Genomic DNA, 17,074 nt, shown 5'->3' with positions numbered 1-17,074 from the left:
TAACTGCTCAAGTTTCATGAACTGAATGATTTCTAATGGTTCAGCTTTTACTAACTGCTGTTAGTTCTCTTAATGTAAAATGAAATAAAATCACCCTCAGCAGCCTCTACTATGATTCTACCGACAACTCCTCCTTTCCATATATTTAGGCTACATTCAAAGCCATTTCCGTTTTGAACTTCTACAGCTCTTGCATTCTTTTGCTTCATATCTTATTGAATACATACTTAATACTGAACACCCTCTTCATTCTCGCCTAACTTTCATTATTTCCCATGAACTAAAATTCAGACTTTGGCATCACTGGACTTCCTACCAGTCCAATTCTTCACAGATCATTAGTCTTTTTTTTGTGTGCGCGTGTGTTTTGTTTGTTTTGTTGTTGTTGTTTGTTTGTTTGTAAAATCAGTAAAAATCACTAATCTCTTTTTTCCCTTTGTAATTTCCCTTTGTCTATTCTTAAATCTAGTTTTAAAATTTAAAATGTTTTCCGATCACTACAACATATCTCACCATTAAAATTAAGACACTGCCCTAAACACTGATTAAGAAAGTGAGCCAGCTTATCGCCTTTGGCACTACAGTGAACTTCCTGTGGACAGGAGAAAGCAACAATAGGAATTAAAAGAAGGCGAGGCAAGGCATGGTACAATAGCACTGCTACTCTTAGAGTTTTCCTGTGAAACTATCCATGCCCCTCCTCCCTTCCAAAAGCTTCAGATCCACATCACTGCTGCTGCTCAAGACACAGTAGTACGCCCTTGGGAAAGCTGCACGGATGTTCAGAGTGGAAGGGAAAGAAGGATAGAAATACAATCCTGAACTTTTAACGACAGCAGCTCCACATTTTCAGTGAGAGGAGCTGGGGATTTGGTCATAAATCCCTCCAATCATTTCTGACCTTTTTGTTCTGAAAAAAAAAAAAAAATTTGCTTGCGCAGCCTTAAGGCACACCTGATCAGGGCAGTTGCCCAGCAGCTGAAAAACAAAGCTGACAAATAAAAACGAAGGTCGGTGGTCCAGATCACGATGAGGATGCGAACAGCTGCGCTGCTCAGCGGGAGCAGCAGAAGCAAGGAGGCGTTGGGTGGGTGGCTGGAGGAAGCTTGCAGCGCCGCAGTAGCAGCCCTCTGGAGCATGCATCAGTCTGAGCACTAATGCAGCAAGCTCCCTTGAAGGACACCACGTAGACACAAATACATTTATTTACAATTAACAGGTGAGTGAACGGCAATTTCATTCAGATTACTAGTAAGGATTTATTTGCTTTAGTTCTTCCAGGCACTGGGAAAAACTAGCCAAAAAGAAACCCGCAATCGAAAAAGAAACAGCGATAAAATGACTGAAAACCAGCAAATTAGTTTTGAGGAAGCCAGATATCTCCAAACACAAGAAGTAAACAGTTGCACTCCTACTTATTTCTCCTTGCAGTTTGAAGCTCAGAATAATTTTGATTACACGTGCACTAACAGGCGCCTTATTATCTTCATGTATTTACTCAGTATAAACCCTGATGAACACCACCACATTATAAAACACCAGATTAACTCTGTAATTGAGAAAGTACTGATATTTTCAATTAGAATACAAAATCAAACTCTAATATAACAGTTGTTGTCATGCCCAAATCTGGAGGTTTTACAAACAAGCATTAAGCATGTCTTCTAGAAAAAATAATAAATTTCTCCTTTATCGTGTGTGCTTTCTTTGCTTTACTTTAATGCGTTTCTCCTATCTGAACCAACCCCCTGACCTAAATGTGCTGAACACAGACTTCTTGTGAACTTTTAAGTGTGACTGTTCATAATGGGGTAACTTTTAATCTTTCCTATACTGGAGGCTCCATAAATTTCCTGCCAGTTTAGAAACACAGGAAGGGAAGCATAGCCATGACCCTACTTCTGGCTGCAGCCTTCCTGAGTGCTGACAATCTATCAGAAATGTAACTCTGCAAATCCTTGCGGAACTGAATGATCCAGACCAACCAATTTCCATCATCATCTTGTTCCCTAATTGTAAGTGTAGTTTAATGTAAGGAACTAGTTTTTCCACTTAAATGAAGTCTTCTAATCAGTTCTAGTCTTGTTCCTAACATCACGTTGAACAGCAGACAGAACAACAGAGAAACAGAACAGTTAGTTTCATAAATGAAAAAAGCTCTCTGAATGCCACTTATTTTATATATGATAGGTAGTTATCCAAGGCTAAGTGAAAAATCTATTAAAGATTAAATGAAGCAGCAAGATCAAAGCAGGCACTGTGACTTAGTCCCATGCAGTTTAAATCTGGTGCAGCTAAAAGATGTTTTCACTTGCAAATACAACACCAAGTGCAGCCTATCTTACCAATATCAGGCTCCACCTAAAAGCACTAACATCTAGACTTTGAAACTGCTTGATTATTTACAAGTTACATAATCAAGAGTTCTGATAATTAACCTAAGGACAATTCTCTAAACTACATTACCTTCTACTCATGCCTGGGGAGACATTTGTGTACTTATGTCAAATAAAGCATGATATCTCGGTGCAGTGAGCAGATGTTTTTCTGCTTGGGAAAAGCTATATTGCCTATCCATAACCACTCCATTTAGTGGTTATTTTTAAGAAGGGTAGCTCAAATACTCACGTACTGAGCATCACAGTTAAGGCTCTGTATTTAGGATGCAGATGTATGCTGAAGCTAAGAGAAAAAAAAATGTAGTTCAATTTACAAAAATACAAGTACTTGCCCCCTACATGCATATATAGCATCAGCACTGTTTATTTGTGTGTTTTTTTCCTTAACGCACTCCACAGATGTGGCATCAAATTCTGTACATGGGAACTGTAGGTATAGCCAATTAATCTTCACTACGATTTTTACGTGCTCCTTCCTGATGCCAACAGTAATTGCTGGGATCACTGAAAGCCCAATACGAACTGTCTTAAAAATAAATAAATGCAGCAGGCAGTAGAAGGAACTGGTGAGACCTTCCACTCCTGCTCAGAGGCAATTACCATCCCCTTCCGTAACAGACTGCCCATGAAGTCTGATGCACATCCCTCTGCTAGCAGCACCTTGGGAGAAATACCAGCCTGTATGCAACACACTACCAGATCAGTCTGAAAAACTACTCTGAATGTCATATCAGGGTTAAAATACCATCTGCTGAGGATGACCCCATTAAATTACACTCAAGCTTATTAGCAGTTTTTCCTTTTTCCCTAGAGCTAACAGAACTCTCTCTTCCGAAGCTGGGGTTCTTGTTGAGGTTTCCCATTTTACGCCACCACAAGAGAGCTCTTTCTCAGATATGACATAAATGTCTCCTGAGAGCAAGCCATCAGGAAAAAGTAAGACTTAAAATACAAGCAAACACCTCACTTAAGCCCACAATAAGGAATACGGACCAACTTCGTATACAAAATAAACAACACTCCCAGAAAGCGAGGGTAGACAATCATTCCACTTCCCTCCATGGAGAACTATCTGCAATGATTTTCTCATGGAAATGAAAGTAACCCTGTCAGCAACTGAGAAGTCAGAATTCAGCATTTCCATGACTTGTACATAACAGGAAACAGATTACATGAACTCCGTTTTACTAAGCTACTTAACAGACTTAGAAAAAAAAAAAAAAAAGACTAAGTTAGTTTGCTGCACATAGAGATAATTCCGAACCTAAATCTACATTTTGTAAACTAGCCAGAAATTTTTGGGCCATCTGTAGCACTGTTTATTTCCTACGTTTCTAATCAATTTGTCTAAGTGCAAGTTCTGTCTGCTTTGGACTAAAACTGTTCAACATTAACATGTATTAGTATAAAAAGCTAATACTCTATTATAGCACGCTCCTTTTTCCTAATGTAAACAAATGCTTCCCAACTATTGACGTGATTATAAAGTTTCCATGATTGGTCAGGTACTTACTACTGGTTTGGCCAGTGTGAGAAGCAAGAAGAGGACAGCTGCAAATACTGCTTTCACTGCAAAACTCAGTGGACAAGTCAATAAAAGGCACATGCAGTACTTTTTGATTTTGGTCAAACTTTAGAAGCTTGTTGAGAGATTCAGCCAAAGTTTAACTTTTTCCAACTAAGTTTGGCAAGTAAAGAAACGTTTGACAATAAGTGAATTACCATCATTTTAGCCTATGCTTTTGTACCACACGTGAGTAGTGGCTGAGTATGCACGATAATCCTTCAACCCCCTATTCAAACTTTTAAACATGATCACAATACCACATTACACTGAAGGAATAGAACAGAATAAGAAAAGTATACTTTTGACTTCAAACAACTTAAATCATAATCTGTTGACTCCCTTTTTTTATTTTTTTTAATAGCCTACCAAACCTCCAGCTTATTCTCCAGGAAATAGACAAATATTCAAACTGCAACATTCAGAAGTGCTTCTTCGACTTAAAGACAGGTTTTCTTTTTAACCCTAAGAATTTTAGGTCTCTAATTTACTTCAAATTGTCTAAAAATGAAAATTGGATAATCTCCAAATTAAGTTAAACCTTACAACCGTCTATGGCAAACATGCAATATCAACGACATATGACCAAAAAGAAATTCTCTTGCTAGATAAACCCTAAATAGAAAAAGCCTAGAAAATAATTAATATGGAAAACAGAGTCACTTGCTTCAGTTTTGGTGGTGAGAATAGGAAAGTTTGTATCCTTTGCCTCTTCTATGGGTCGCTTCCAGAGAAGCTGTCCTACAGCTACTTTTACGCTTAAAAGTACTGCCCATACTACTATCAGATGCAAATATGAGAAAACCACACCCCTGAAGTAAGAGTATGCATATAAAACCCCTAGCAAGGATAAATCTTAACAATTTATAAGCCATTTTGGAAGAAAAGTTTTTCTGTATCAAAGTCTCAGAGTCGCACTGACAGGCCAAATAATAACTGTAGACATTCCCATAGCTGAGCGCAGGGAGAAGCACAACTCCCTCAGGGGGGGTGAAATAAAGCATTATATGAAACTAGACACAACTTTTACAACCTTTCTGCTATAAGATACAAGTTTAACAGGTTACAAGATACTTTATTTTAACAACTAATTTACATATTTTAGTGCATCAGAGACTGGCTGTTCATTCCCCTCACCCTAAAATGAAAGTTCTACATATTAACCAAAAAACCCTTGCTCTTTATCCACAAAGTTAGATGTATACTGTTTGCTACGGCTTGTCCATTTGTACCGTTGACTTCTTTTCGTGAACTCATAAGGAAGTATGACTTTAAAGAAATAAAGCTATAGAAGTCCAGCTAACCTCAGGTAAATTTAAACAAATTTTAGATGCTCTGATATACGTTGTTGTCTTTTTGTTTAATCAGTTACTGCTTACTGCAGTTTCAAGTAAGTAATGTTTCCTGCATAATTAAGCACTGCCTAATCTAGCGGACATAGTCTACACGAAAATACTCCTCTGATGCATGTGATGGTGTTACACTTTTGAAAGCTGTAATTTTGGATCACTGAGTGTCTGAAAGAGCTACACAGAATTGAGTGCATGGAAACACCCAAAAAGTAGTCATCTGACGTTTACACAGGCAAAGTATCTTCCTCGGTTCTGAAAGTTTTGAGAAGTTTGAACACAAAGCAACCTGGAAATTTCAATTTCCTTCTTCCAGTTTCAGTAAATTAAATACAGATCAGCTACATAGAAGCTCCAGGCATACAATGGAGGAAGGACGTTTTTTCCTCTACATCTAGGTAATAAAAAATATTTTGGGGACAAGAAGATGGAAAATTGCCAACTCATGCTAAACGAGTACACAAAGAGGGAGGGGACTGAACAAACATTGCACAACAGCTCTCCTGAAAACTGAGCATCCATCTGCACACCAAGCCGAAGAGTAGCACTGCATAAACATATGAATGGGCCTCCAGATGGAAGCACGACAAGTCTCGGTGTCAATCATAGCCTGTAAGTGCGTAAGAGAATACGTCTTACATTTCTTAGAGCAAGCCTCTTCACAAAGCTGAGATTACTAACCCCGGACACAGCCAGCCCTTACATGTTGCAAAAGCCCCTAAGAAAGGAACCTTCCTGGCAGCCCTCCTCAAAGGCTACATGTAGCATAAGCAGCTAAAAAGATAAAACAGAAAGAAATTGTCAAAGCTGACTTAAACATGTATTTTTATGCCGCAGAACTTCTTGAATGTTTAACATGTGCACCATTGCAGAGACCAGTTTCAGCTATGCATAAAACTTCAATCGGTTTAATCAAATTAATTTAAAACAATTTACAGATGTATGCCGACTGGCTTAGAAGTGGCTTATTTTGGTTGACTTGAAACAGTTTAATAGACTTACAATTAACGTGGGTATCGCTTGCACCAGGCAATTTAAAACCAAACTTATGTCAAAGCTTATGCAACACTTCCTAAGCAGTGCTAGGAAAACAGTAAGTAATGATAATGAATGCTTTTTTTTCTACTGTACTGGCATGAGTGTATTCAAAGTGACAAAACCTAGTTATTTATAATGGAAATAACTTAGGAAAGTGTTCCCTTTAAATTACATCATTGTTTTGATATAGCACATACATAGCAGCGAGCACCCAAGTTTTATGACAACATCCTAATTAGGAGTGGGGAATGTTTGGCCATGTGACTTGAATGCCTGAAACTCAGTCATAAGAATCAAAGCCATTTATAGTCTGCATTACTCGTTCATAATTTCTGATACCACAAACAAATGAAAAAAAAAAACACACAACAAATCACACACACAAAAAACCAAACCTATATGATACTGACTTTGAAAAGCTCAGGAGCACCACACTCTACTGGCATACCCCTATGTTTTTCAAGTGACAGTACAGGTCTCTGAACTTCATGTCCTGAAAATAATCTTGCAATGACCTGATAGAAGCAGTCAACAAATGACAAGCCCAAAAATACCACAAAGTAATTTTTTCTTACATTCCCTGCCAAAAAAATAAAATTGCAACTATCCAGTTACTTTTAAAAGCAGTACAATGTGGAAGTCTAATAAGCTTCAAGACTATTACAGTAAAGAAGCTAAAATTTGTTTTGTCTATACAAGAACCCTGTTAGGATCTTCTTAGAACATAGCAGCCTGAACAGTATGCAAGAAACGCATGTATATTCACGTCACCCCTCTCTACCAAAGAAATCATTTGAGACCCTCAAGTTTCTTAGGCCTTTTCCTACCAATTATTGCAGGTTATGAAGCTGGGAGAGGGTCTTCCAAAGCACAAGACCCAGAGTTCCATTTCCAATGTGCCATTTCAGCTGCGAATTGATGGCAGCATGTACGTAATATAATTAAGTATTAATTATAATGTTTTGGATTTATTCCACATCAGCGCTTTAGAAAGTATAATTAACCCCATTCCATAGGTGACAAACAGGACAGAAAGGACGAACAGAAAAGTAAAATACTTTGCCCTGTGTTACCTAGAAGGCCATGGCAAAAGCAAGAAATAGATGACACTTCTTCCAAAGTTCAATGCAATACCACTTTTCTTTCTATTTACAGATTTATCTTCGTTATTTTTAGTCATCATGCGGTCAGTGCATTTCAACAGCAATCTTCTAATTTCCGTCTCAGCATTCTCACCACGTTTCAAAGCAGATATAGATGGTACCCTGAATCTTCCAAAGTAACAGTTCTGAACAATAACCCATTCTGAAAAGCTGGACAAGCCTTATCACTCAAAACGCACAAACCTACGCTTGTTTTTGAGGACATACTTTCTGATGTTAAAAATTATACATATGCATAGCCACTACAGTTTTTCTAGAAAGATATTTGCCCACATCAGCAAGGAGGCAGCCATCCTCATCGCTTTTTATTTTACTTTTACACAAAACAAAACTCTGTCCGTGGTATTACAAAGGTTTCTCGTCAAATTTTGCCAGTTTAAGACCCTGTCTACTGTCTTTGCCACCACTGCAAGACAAGCGAGAAGAACGTGCTTCCTGTCCTACTCTATGTCATTTTTGGAGGCAGGAAAAAAATACCTGCGCCAACAGAAGAAAAACTCCTTTTCTTGGCACCCGTTTCTAAACCCACAGTTGGAGTTTGGCCTGCGAGCTGTAAGACAGGGACTTTGCAGAGCAGAAAGGGGGAATGGGAAGCGTTGGGTAGACGTCTACTGCCTCATATTTGCTGGTAGCACTTTTGAAGGCACAGAGAGACAACATAGAAAAATAGCCCTCTATCTTCATTGATTTAACAAAATTACTGGCTTACTACTGAAATTAGCCACAGATAAGCACACAGTCAAAAGCTTAAAAAGTTGAAAGTTATAGTACTTACTGCAGTTAAATGGAAAAATATTTTATTTCAATTGAGGTAGCTGGATAAAAGCTTGTATTTCACTTTATTTGTAGGAGGAGATACTAACTTTTCAAATGAAAACTTGACTTTCTACATTAACTTAAATATTTATTTATGTTTAAAGATGAAAAGATTTCACACATTAGTTTAATACTCATCTCCCACAGCAGAACTGCAATTTAAGCGTCTCCACACGCCATGGGAACAAACGTGGGCTCTTTGCACCCGACTTTAACGTTTTGTCGAAAACAAAAAGAGCCAAAGCAAAAAAAAAAAAAAAAAAAGAAAGAAAGAAAAAAAAAAAAAAACCAGCTGCAGACAAAACACGAAACCAGGCTTACGCCCGGAATAACAGCATATCGCATTTGGGAAACGAGCTTTCTCTAGACGTTAGGAATAACTATTGTTTGTGCAGAAGCAGGAAGATGGGAAGGTCTGAGGTATTTTCTCTCTCTTTTTGTGTGTGTGTGTGTGTGTGCGTGCGTGTCCCGGGGAGCTCGCCGACCCCCACCAGCCGGCGGGGAGGCAGCGCACGGCGGCAGCCCGGCGAGCCCCGACGACGCAGCCAGCCGCCGCAGCGCCCCGGACCCGTCCTCCCCGGCTGGGAAACACGCCCCGGCTCGCTGCCGGCCCCGGATCACCGCTTCCCTCCCCGATCTCCCTGCGGAGCCCCCCCTCCGCGCCCACACACCGGCACCGGGCCCCCCGCTCCCCGCACAGCCTGAGGGGGGGGGGGGGGGGGGGGCTGCTCCCGGCCTGACGGGGCGACCCCCGCGGCACCCCGCGCCCCCCGTCCCGCGGCGCTGCCGTACCCAGAAGCTCTCGGCGAAGTACGCCATCATCATCCCGCCGCCCCCGGCGAGCGCGGCCCGGCCCCAGGCGCCGAGTGGCGAGGGCGGAGGAGGAGGAGGAGGAGGAGGACGCGGGGGAGGAAGGAGCAGCCGCCGCCTCCCTCACACGGCCCCGCCGCCTCCCTCACACGGCCCCGCCGCCCCTCGCCGCCGCGCATGCGCGCAGGCACAGAGTGGACACGGCGCTGCTACGCAGGCGCCAAGGGGCCCGCCCCGCTCCGCCGGGAGAAGGGAGGGTGCGCATGCGCATGGAGCCCATGGGTGGGAGGGGGGTGACCCGTTGGGTGCCGCTGTCCGCCTGAGGGTGGCGGCGGCTCCTCGGGGACGGGGCTGCCTCTTGCCTGCGGGGACCGCCCCTGCCTGGGGAGCGGCCCAGCGGACAGCCCCTGCAGATAGCCTGACGCGGAAAAACACAAACGCAGGCGCAGAGGACGGTGAATTAGTGTGTGCGCAACAGCAACGTGCCCGCTCCTCAGCCCTGCCTGTTAAGCAGAACGTAGCGTTACGCTGCCTCGTAGAGTTGTGAGGGGACAAACGGCTTCAGAAGGCTGAGCTTCAGCAGTGCCAGTCCCACACTGACAGTCTGATCCCTGAGTCACATCACAGAACCACATACTGTGATACATGTATGTCACAGAGTCCTATACTTGCGTCCTGTATCTCTACAGGGGCCGACCACTGTACTCACCCCAGGCTGGGGTGAAATGGTGCAGGAAGCCCAAAACAAGGGCAGTGCCCCTGTGCTTACTGTCCCCTGGCACTCATTAGGCATTGCCACCACAACTGCTCCCAGTCCTCAAGTCTCACCTACATCTTACTGTTTCTTTTATCAAGGGTACAGCTGCCAAAACTATCTACGGTCAAACACCAATTTTACTCAGGGGCCAATGCATCCAGAATAGGGTAGATGGTCTTTATGGAGGTTTTCATGTTGATTAAACACCTCCATCAAAGCCAAATGGTTAGGAAAAGCGTTCTGCAGAAGCTTAAAGAACTATAGACTTTAATTAGGCATATATTTTAAGTGCTAGGGCAAACGAGACCACCAAATTTGTATCAGCACAAGTCAGTGTGATTCATTCTGCCTTACACAATTTCAGCTACCTTCATCCTCCATGAACATGTAAAGAATATCATTCCCAATTGGTGTAACCCTTGCTGGTAACTGGCTATACCTTTAGCACATTGTTTCCTGTAGCTCCATGGTAGCTTTAGGAGTGCCTCTCTTTCTAGCAACATTCTCCTTAACTTTCAGTGTATGCAAGGTTCGCTGAGTCACCAAAGCCAAGACAGAAAAATTCTGGACCCTTTGTGTAGTCAGAACTTATAAAGAAGTCCCAAAAGACTGCTAGATCTGGATTTCTCTCTTTTCATAATAGTAGCAAGCATGTATATGGTAATTCTAAACAACAATATGCTGTAGTACTACATTAAAAAAAATGCTTTATGCTTCTGTTTACATGATATAAGCAAGCATTCTGCATTATGATGCTCTTAACCTAAAAGATATGAACATAGTTCATTTTGTAGTGTGCATTGTTATCTGTAAGGATGTACTCCAGGGCAAACAATGGAATAAAAACTGCATGATCAGAGCTGAGTTTGTTTGGTTTTGTTTTCCTCCCCTCTCTCTATAGCAGATATATATATATATATATATATATATATTTTTCCACATGGATAGATACTATGCTATGATGGAAGGGGAGTCAGGTTTATTTATACATTTTAAACATGACTTCCCATCTTCCATTCCTATCTACCATTTTCAAAGGTATATAGTCATCCTGTATCTATTACTACATCAAGATGCAAAGCAACTGCTGCTGTTCTGCAGCAATCTACCATCACACAAGCATCAAACATATCCTCAGGCTTTCTACAAGTTTCTTTCCCACAAAAGTTAAGTGAAATGCAAAATCTTAGACCTCAACTTTAAGCATCCTGCAGCACAGGTACAGTTATCTAGAAAACCACTTTGATATGGATGAAGATCAGGAATAATAATTATGTTCTTAAGGTACACTGAAATTCCCACAATAAAATTAATATCTTCAGGAGTGAACTTTCTTTTGAACTCCATATACAATCACAAAGCTCTACCGGCAACAAAGGGCTGTTTTCAAATTTTAACATCGTGCATGCAGATCTTGTCACTTACCTTGTATTTAGAGTAGCACATACTGAAAAACCCTTATTGAAGCCAATCTTATTACACACATCCCTTCTTTGGAGACTAGGCTAGATAAGAAAATTCTTGATTATTGATTACCTTGATTAAGGTGATGCTGGGTATTATGTAGTGAGCATGACTAAAAAATCAGTTCATGTGCTACATCAGTGCCATGTCAATAGCCAGTCAGTCTCTACAATTTTTCGGGCATGCCTCTTGCATAGCACCCAGCAACAGGTATTAGGATGTATTAGAACTCAGTATCTTGCAACTGAAGTTAAAAATTCAGTATAAAGACATATGATGGGGATGAAATTTTATGTACTGTTACAATATCTAGCCAGTGTATTAATGTCATTCTACAGGGCAACTCTGCAAATTTTCTAGATAGAGAAATCCACAATGGGTTACTAAATACAAAGTCAGTGTCACTTATTCTGGAAGCCTATGAGAATACTTTGCAAAAAAATACCATTTATAGTACTTTATTCTTTTTCTTTTTTTTTAGGTATTGTCTTTTATTGTTTGCCAAGGACAGGATGCTGAGTTAGGTAGGCTCTGTCCCAGCACAACTGTTCTTTTGTTCTTATAGTGCAATGGGAGTGGGCAGAAAGGAATGCTGTTCTGATAGCCATAACTATACAATGAGCACTGTAAAATACAACAAACATTCTCATTGCATATTATCACTAGCTTTCACAGAAGATTCAAGTAATTTTCTGGATTACTAAGTTTTTTAGTAGAAATTTTAAAAAAGCAATTCCTCTCCTATTTTTGCCATCTACACAAATTTAAGGTTAAAGAACCATAACAATACACCTCACAGTAAGAGTATGAAGAGCTGAACAGATTTCTTGGCTATACCAGTTAAGTTATATCTCATGAATACAATCCTCATTTTGAAAAATGATGCCATTTGGTACTAATGTAGGTTGCATATGTGTGAAAGGAGGTCTTCAGCTCATAATTCCTCTCCCAGAAAAGCATCCCCGATTCCAGTTTGCTCTCTCCATTTCATTTACCCATCCTCCTGTATTGCCAGCTTCTGATTTTGTAAGTTTTAATAATAACCTATTTTCAACAATCAATCTTTTTAAAGACTAATTATGCAAGGCATAGCATATATGCAGTGAGTTCTTATTGGGAGGACCTGTCAAATATGATACAGAAATGTAGAGTGCATTTAGACTACAGACATTAGACAGATATCATTAAAGAATAAAGATTGTATATTGCTTTCTACCTATAGAAACTAAGTTAATCTACCTTATGAGTAAGCCATTTGAAAATAGATTATGAACTTTAGGCACAATAATTGAATACAATTCTGGGGTACACCCATGGTACATGAACCTACAACTGAAGGCACTAATACTTTAAAATGAGAAAAATGAAGACATCAAATAACCTGAATTAAATTTGGCTATTACATTACTGTCATAATGAACTGCCAAAGAGCTAGTTGATATTTAAAGCTCTTTATACATTAAAAAGAAAGAGTAAGAAACTGATGCAGGTAAAATACATAATCTCACACTGCGCTATTTTTTTTAAAGAGAACCTGAAGAAGCAGATGGAGTTGGACCATATTTATCCTTCTCAGATACATACCAAATTGAGGCACACCCTTGAAATGCATTTACTTTACTTTTTTAAAATAGTTACACAAAGAACCTTGATAAGAAAACAAGAACTTTTACTGACAGATTCCAAAACAATGAGCACTAGAAAATGTACAAAGCCTTTATTTATTTTTTTCTTACAACCGTAGTGGAGAACAAAAGACGAGGCAAAAGGAAGACAGCAAATTGCTAGGAAAGTCTCTTTCAAGAGCCATTTAACTGTGGTAAATATTATCAGGTTGTGTTATAGGATTTCAAGATCATCAAGAGCATGTTCTAAGCACACGTTTGTACCTGGCTAGATGCAGACATTACCCAGAAGCTTAATGATTCACTTGCTTCTGATCTAGACATTACCTTCATGACTAGAGAAGGTTTTTTGTTGTTGTTGTTGTTTGTTTTGTTTTCTTAAGGTACAAAAAATGTAATGAAGTCCCATACACGGTAATTAAAGCTAGAAAGGTTTAGAAAAAAAATCTGGCTAGGAGTAAGAAGCTAAAAAGTTGGTAGCAAATACACGTAACTTAAAATAACTTATCCAAAGGGTACTGGCAATTCTCCAACACAATCTTAAAATATTCCCATCTCTTTTCAGAGATATACATACAAACTGAAGATGTGGTCTATTGAGAGATCACAGGTGAGACTATGACCAAATTACACTTGTGGGCATAAAAATAATTATGCACATAGATAACTACATTTATTACAGTAAGAGATCAGCTCAATTTTTTCAGCTTTCTGTAATACCTCACCTGAGCTATTTCAAAGTTGCTAATGATTTTTGTGTTCTGTTGAACCATTCACTAGCAAGTTTCAACTTCCCTGGAATGATGTATTCCATTAGGCTGCATCATCTGACTCACTGTATATGTAAAACCACACTTCTATTGATCTAGTCAGCAAGCTTGATCACATCCCATTCATTACTTCAATTACTTGAATTATGAACTCAACAGCATTGTTTCAGAGTGAGTCACTTAGTACCAATACTCGACCTTTATTAGTCTTCTGCTCATGCTGCCAAAATCTTGCTTCATCAAATCAGTTAAACCAGATGGAAGTGTTAGTTGGCATTAGTAACTATAAAATGCAGTAGTTTAATGGCTATAAGTTTCATGTTGACTCTCTCCAGTGACACTTCAGTCCTGCCTGAAAAATTCTGTTATTTCTAATATATTCAGGAGATGTATTATTATAGATACACCATACTGAGTTATCTCATCTATATTCTCTGAAAGGTGGGGCAGTAATATGAAAAACTATTTTGCTGTGATCCTGTCAGGTAGAGTCAATGGTTAGCTAGACTTTGTTGCTCTATCAATATTTTCAGCCTGAAAATAGGTTAATCAATGCACTTGGAGCAGCTTCTTATTTGTGGCCAACCAATGAAAAAGAACTTAAATTAAAAAAAAACAAAAACAAAAACAGAATTGTTTAAAGGATTTGAATTAAATGAAAAGCAAACAAATCTGAAGCGTTTAGAAGACAAAGCTCTGATGGTGTAACTTCACTTAGTACCAAAATGCCACATAGTACCTACCACACAAGCAAGCTGTGATTTCCAGACCACAAAGATCTTCTCTGATAATATGAAACAGAAACGGTAGCTTGTGGTAGAAAGGCATGAAGTTCCACTAATAAGATCACACGGTATCTCAGGAAAGTGTTCTAAATGCAATCTAGTGGAAAAAATGCTGCTTGTGTTTTTAATTAAACACAAATACAGCTCATTATTATTACTATACTAATAAACAAGAAGCGCAAAAGCTCAGGAATGAGTTTTATGAGATATAGTCAAGGAATAATGAAAAAATTAATTTGGACAGATTTTTTTTTTCTGTTTAGGTAAGAAATCATTGGGAATACTATGAAAGAGGTAAAACAAAAAAGTACAGGTACTGAAGTAGCATTGCATGTTTGAAATCTGAATGGCAGTAATGGACAGCATAGGCAGTGAACGAGTGGGTTGCATTTGGGAGGAAGTCATGCTATGTGAAAATATAAACTTTGATTCTTTACAGCATCCATAGTTATACATACTAGTGCTTACCAATGGCAGCCATCAACTTGAGCAGCTGGAAGACAGGTGAATTTCATAGTGACCTTATCGCTCGATAAAAATCACCTTAAAGCTTAAGTCATTATGAAGATGTGCAGACTTGTATTAGCAATAATTTTCAGGGCCTCCTGTCTCCACACATAGAATAATATCCTGTTATTTCTGCCACACTTTGAATTAAGATAAATAATTAAGAAACAAATGTATGTGAGATGCCTATTGCTCTTAATTAGGTAAAGCTCTGAGTTGTACCAGTGGGCAATTGACCTCTTCAAGTCTCCACAACTCCCTTTTTAATGCTGCCATTTTATGGACTGAGTAAATGAATGCTTGCAAGTAGTGGGAGCTGTGGTCAAAGGTTCCAGCTAGCTTCTGTCTGTTTTTTGCCCAAGACAGACAATGGTTTTGATGTATAAAACCTTTGGAAGTAAGAAGGATTGGAATAAGGAAAATTAAAATTAGTTGCATCTTCCTCTGGAATACTGGAGAAAGTGATGCAACTCTCTTACTCTCCTCTGCTAAGGTATATAAAGAATGAAAGAAAATGGCCACTTAATCCTTAGTCATGCAATTCATCTGTCCGTCCAAAGTACATCTGCTCCTAGAAGGAAAAGGCGTGTGAGTTTACTAGCCTGGGATTATTTTGGGTATAGTTTCAAAATGTTTATTTCAGCAAGCAGCGTTTGGAATGAAAAACGTATGTGCAAGACAATGACCAGAAATATGTATAATGACTGAATTTTTTTTTTTCTAATACGATTAAGATAAAGGATGGCAATGCAACATACCTTGCGTCAAGATGCCATTCTGGGAAGATGTAGTGGGTCTGGCTGGGATGGAGTTGACTTTCCCTGCAGCTGCTCTGCCTGCACCTGTAGCTGGAGCAGCCGATGGTACCAGTGTTGGTCTCTTGCTGAGCAGCACTGGCACAGCACCCAGACTCCCTCCAAACCCCCCAGAGCCAGCAGGGGGTGGGCAAGGTGTGGGGAGGGGACATCAACAGGGCAGCTGACCTAAAGCGACCAGGGGACATTCCTTACCTTGTGGTGTCACACTCAGCAATAAAAGGTGGGAAAGGGGAAGGAGTGGGGCAGGGGAGGCTCTCGTTATGAAGACGTCTGTCCTGCCGAACAACTGCTACGTGTATTGAGGCCCTCCTTCCTGGGATGTGGCCGAACATTGCTCACTGACGGGAAGTAGAAATATTTTTTTTTCCTCTGTACTTCCGCACAGCCTTTGCTTGTTCTCCCTCCCACCCCTTCCTTTTCCCTTTAATTAAAATAGCCTTCTCAACCTGTGAGATTTTTTTCCTTCCTTTCCAGCGTACTTTCTTCTCCCCCTCTTCTTCTGAGGAAGGGGAGTGAGGGAGCAGTTGTGGTGGAGTTTGGCTGCCCATCAAGGTAAAACCACCACAGAAGAAAAACACCAACTCAGAATTATAAAATTTAAGTCAAAATCATATTTTTATATTATTATTTTTTAAGGTCTCGTTCACTATATTTGAGTTTTCAAACTGTAGAATCCTTCAGTTTCTTTATCTGCCAGCCACAGAATCCTCTAAACAAGCCAATCTGAATGTAGCTCCAATAGGTGTGTATTGACAAAACTGCACGTAAAGTTTGTTCTACACATGGGGCGTTCCTTGACAATTATGTCAAGGTAAAAGTGTTGTCAAGCTAAAAGTATTGTCAAGTTACATTGCTTCTCATTGTGTACAGTACCATATTAGAGATATAAACTGTTTTGAATTTGCATTAAGTACCAGGGGAGCAGATAGAAATAATGAACAGTTTAATTAATTAATCTTAGTGTTATTGCAGTAGTTACACATCCAAGTTAACCTGTATGCTGTAAACAAAGTGGAAGACTAAGTTCCCCTGTATGATCAACAGCAAAAATTTATGACTATCCAATTTGCCAAGGGGTGATAAGAAAAGGAAAAATGGGTAAGAATGCTGTCATCGTAAGACTTCAAAGTTTTATTTCCATATTTTAAATATAAATTAATATTTGACAAGAAGTGTTTTGAAGCTACAAAATAGAGTATGCCAGTTTTC

The 17,074-nt window shown here is 39.6% G+C and overlaps 1 protein-coding gene across 3 annotated transcripts in view; it reads right to left on the bottom strand.

Annotated features, from left to right (window-relative positions):
• The window catches only part of FCHO2 (FCH and mu domain containing endocytic adaptor 2), a 97,138-nt gene extending 80,946 nt beyond the window's left edge, over positions 1-16,192 (bottom strand). The window contains exons 1-2 of one of the 3 annotated variants that reach the window (XM_083816933.1): positions 16,058-16,192; positions 15,806-15,895 (exon numbers count right to left, since the gene is read on the bottom strand). Coding sequence is in view for 2 of the 3 variants with exons in the window: in XM_083816932.1 (XP_083673058.1) it covers positions 9,122-9,154 (33 nt within the window). In the remaining variant the exon portion in view is untranslated. Of the gene's footprint in view, positions 1-9,121; positions 9,579-15,805; positions 15,896-16,057 lie in introns of those variants that run through there. The other 2 variants (XM_083816932.1, XM_083816931.1) reach the window with 2 other exon arrangements.
• Positions 16,193-17,074: the final 882 nt, after the last annotated feature.

The sequence above is a fragment of the Anser anser genome, assembly GCF_964211835.1.
Source record: "Anser anser genome assembly, chromosome: Z".
In the NCBI taxonomy this organism is placed as follows: Eukaryota; Metazoa; Chordata; class Aves; order Anseriformes; family Anatidae; genus Anser; species Anser anser.
This window is presented reverse-complemented; position numbering and strand designations above follow the sequence as displayed.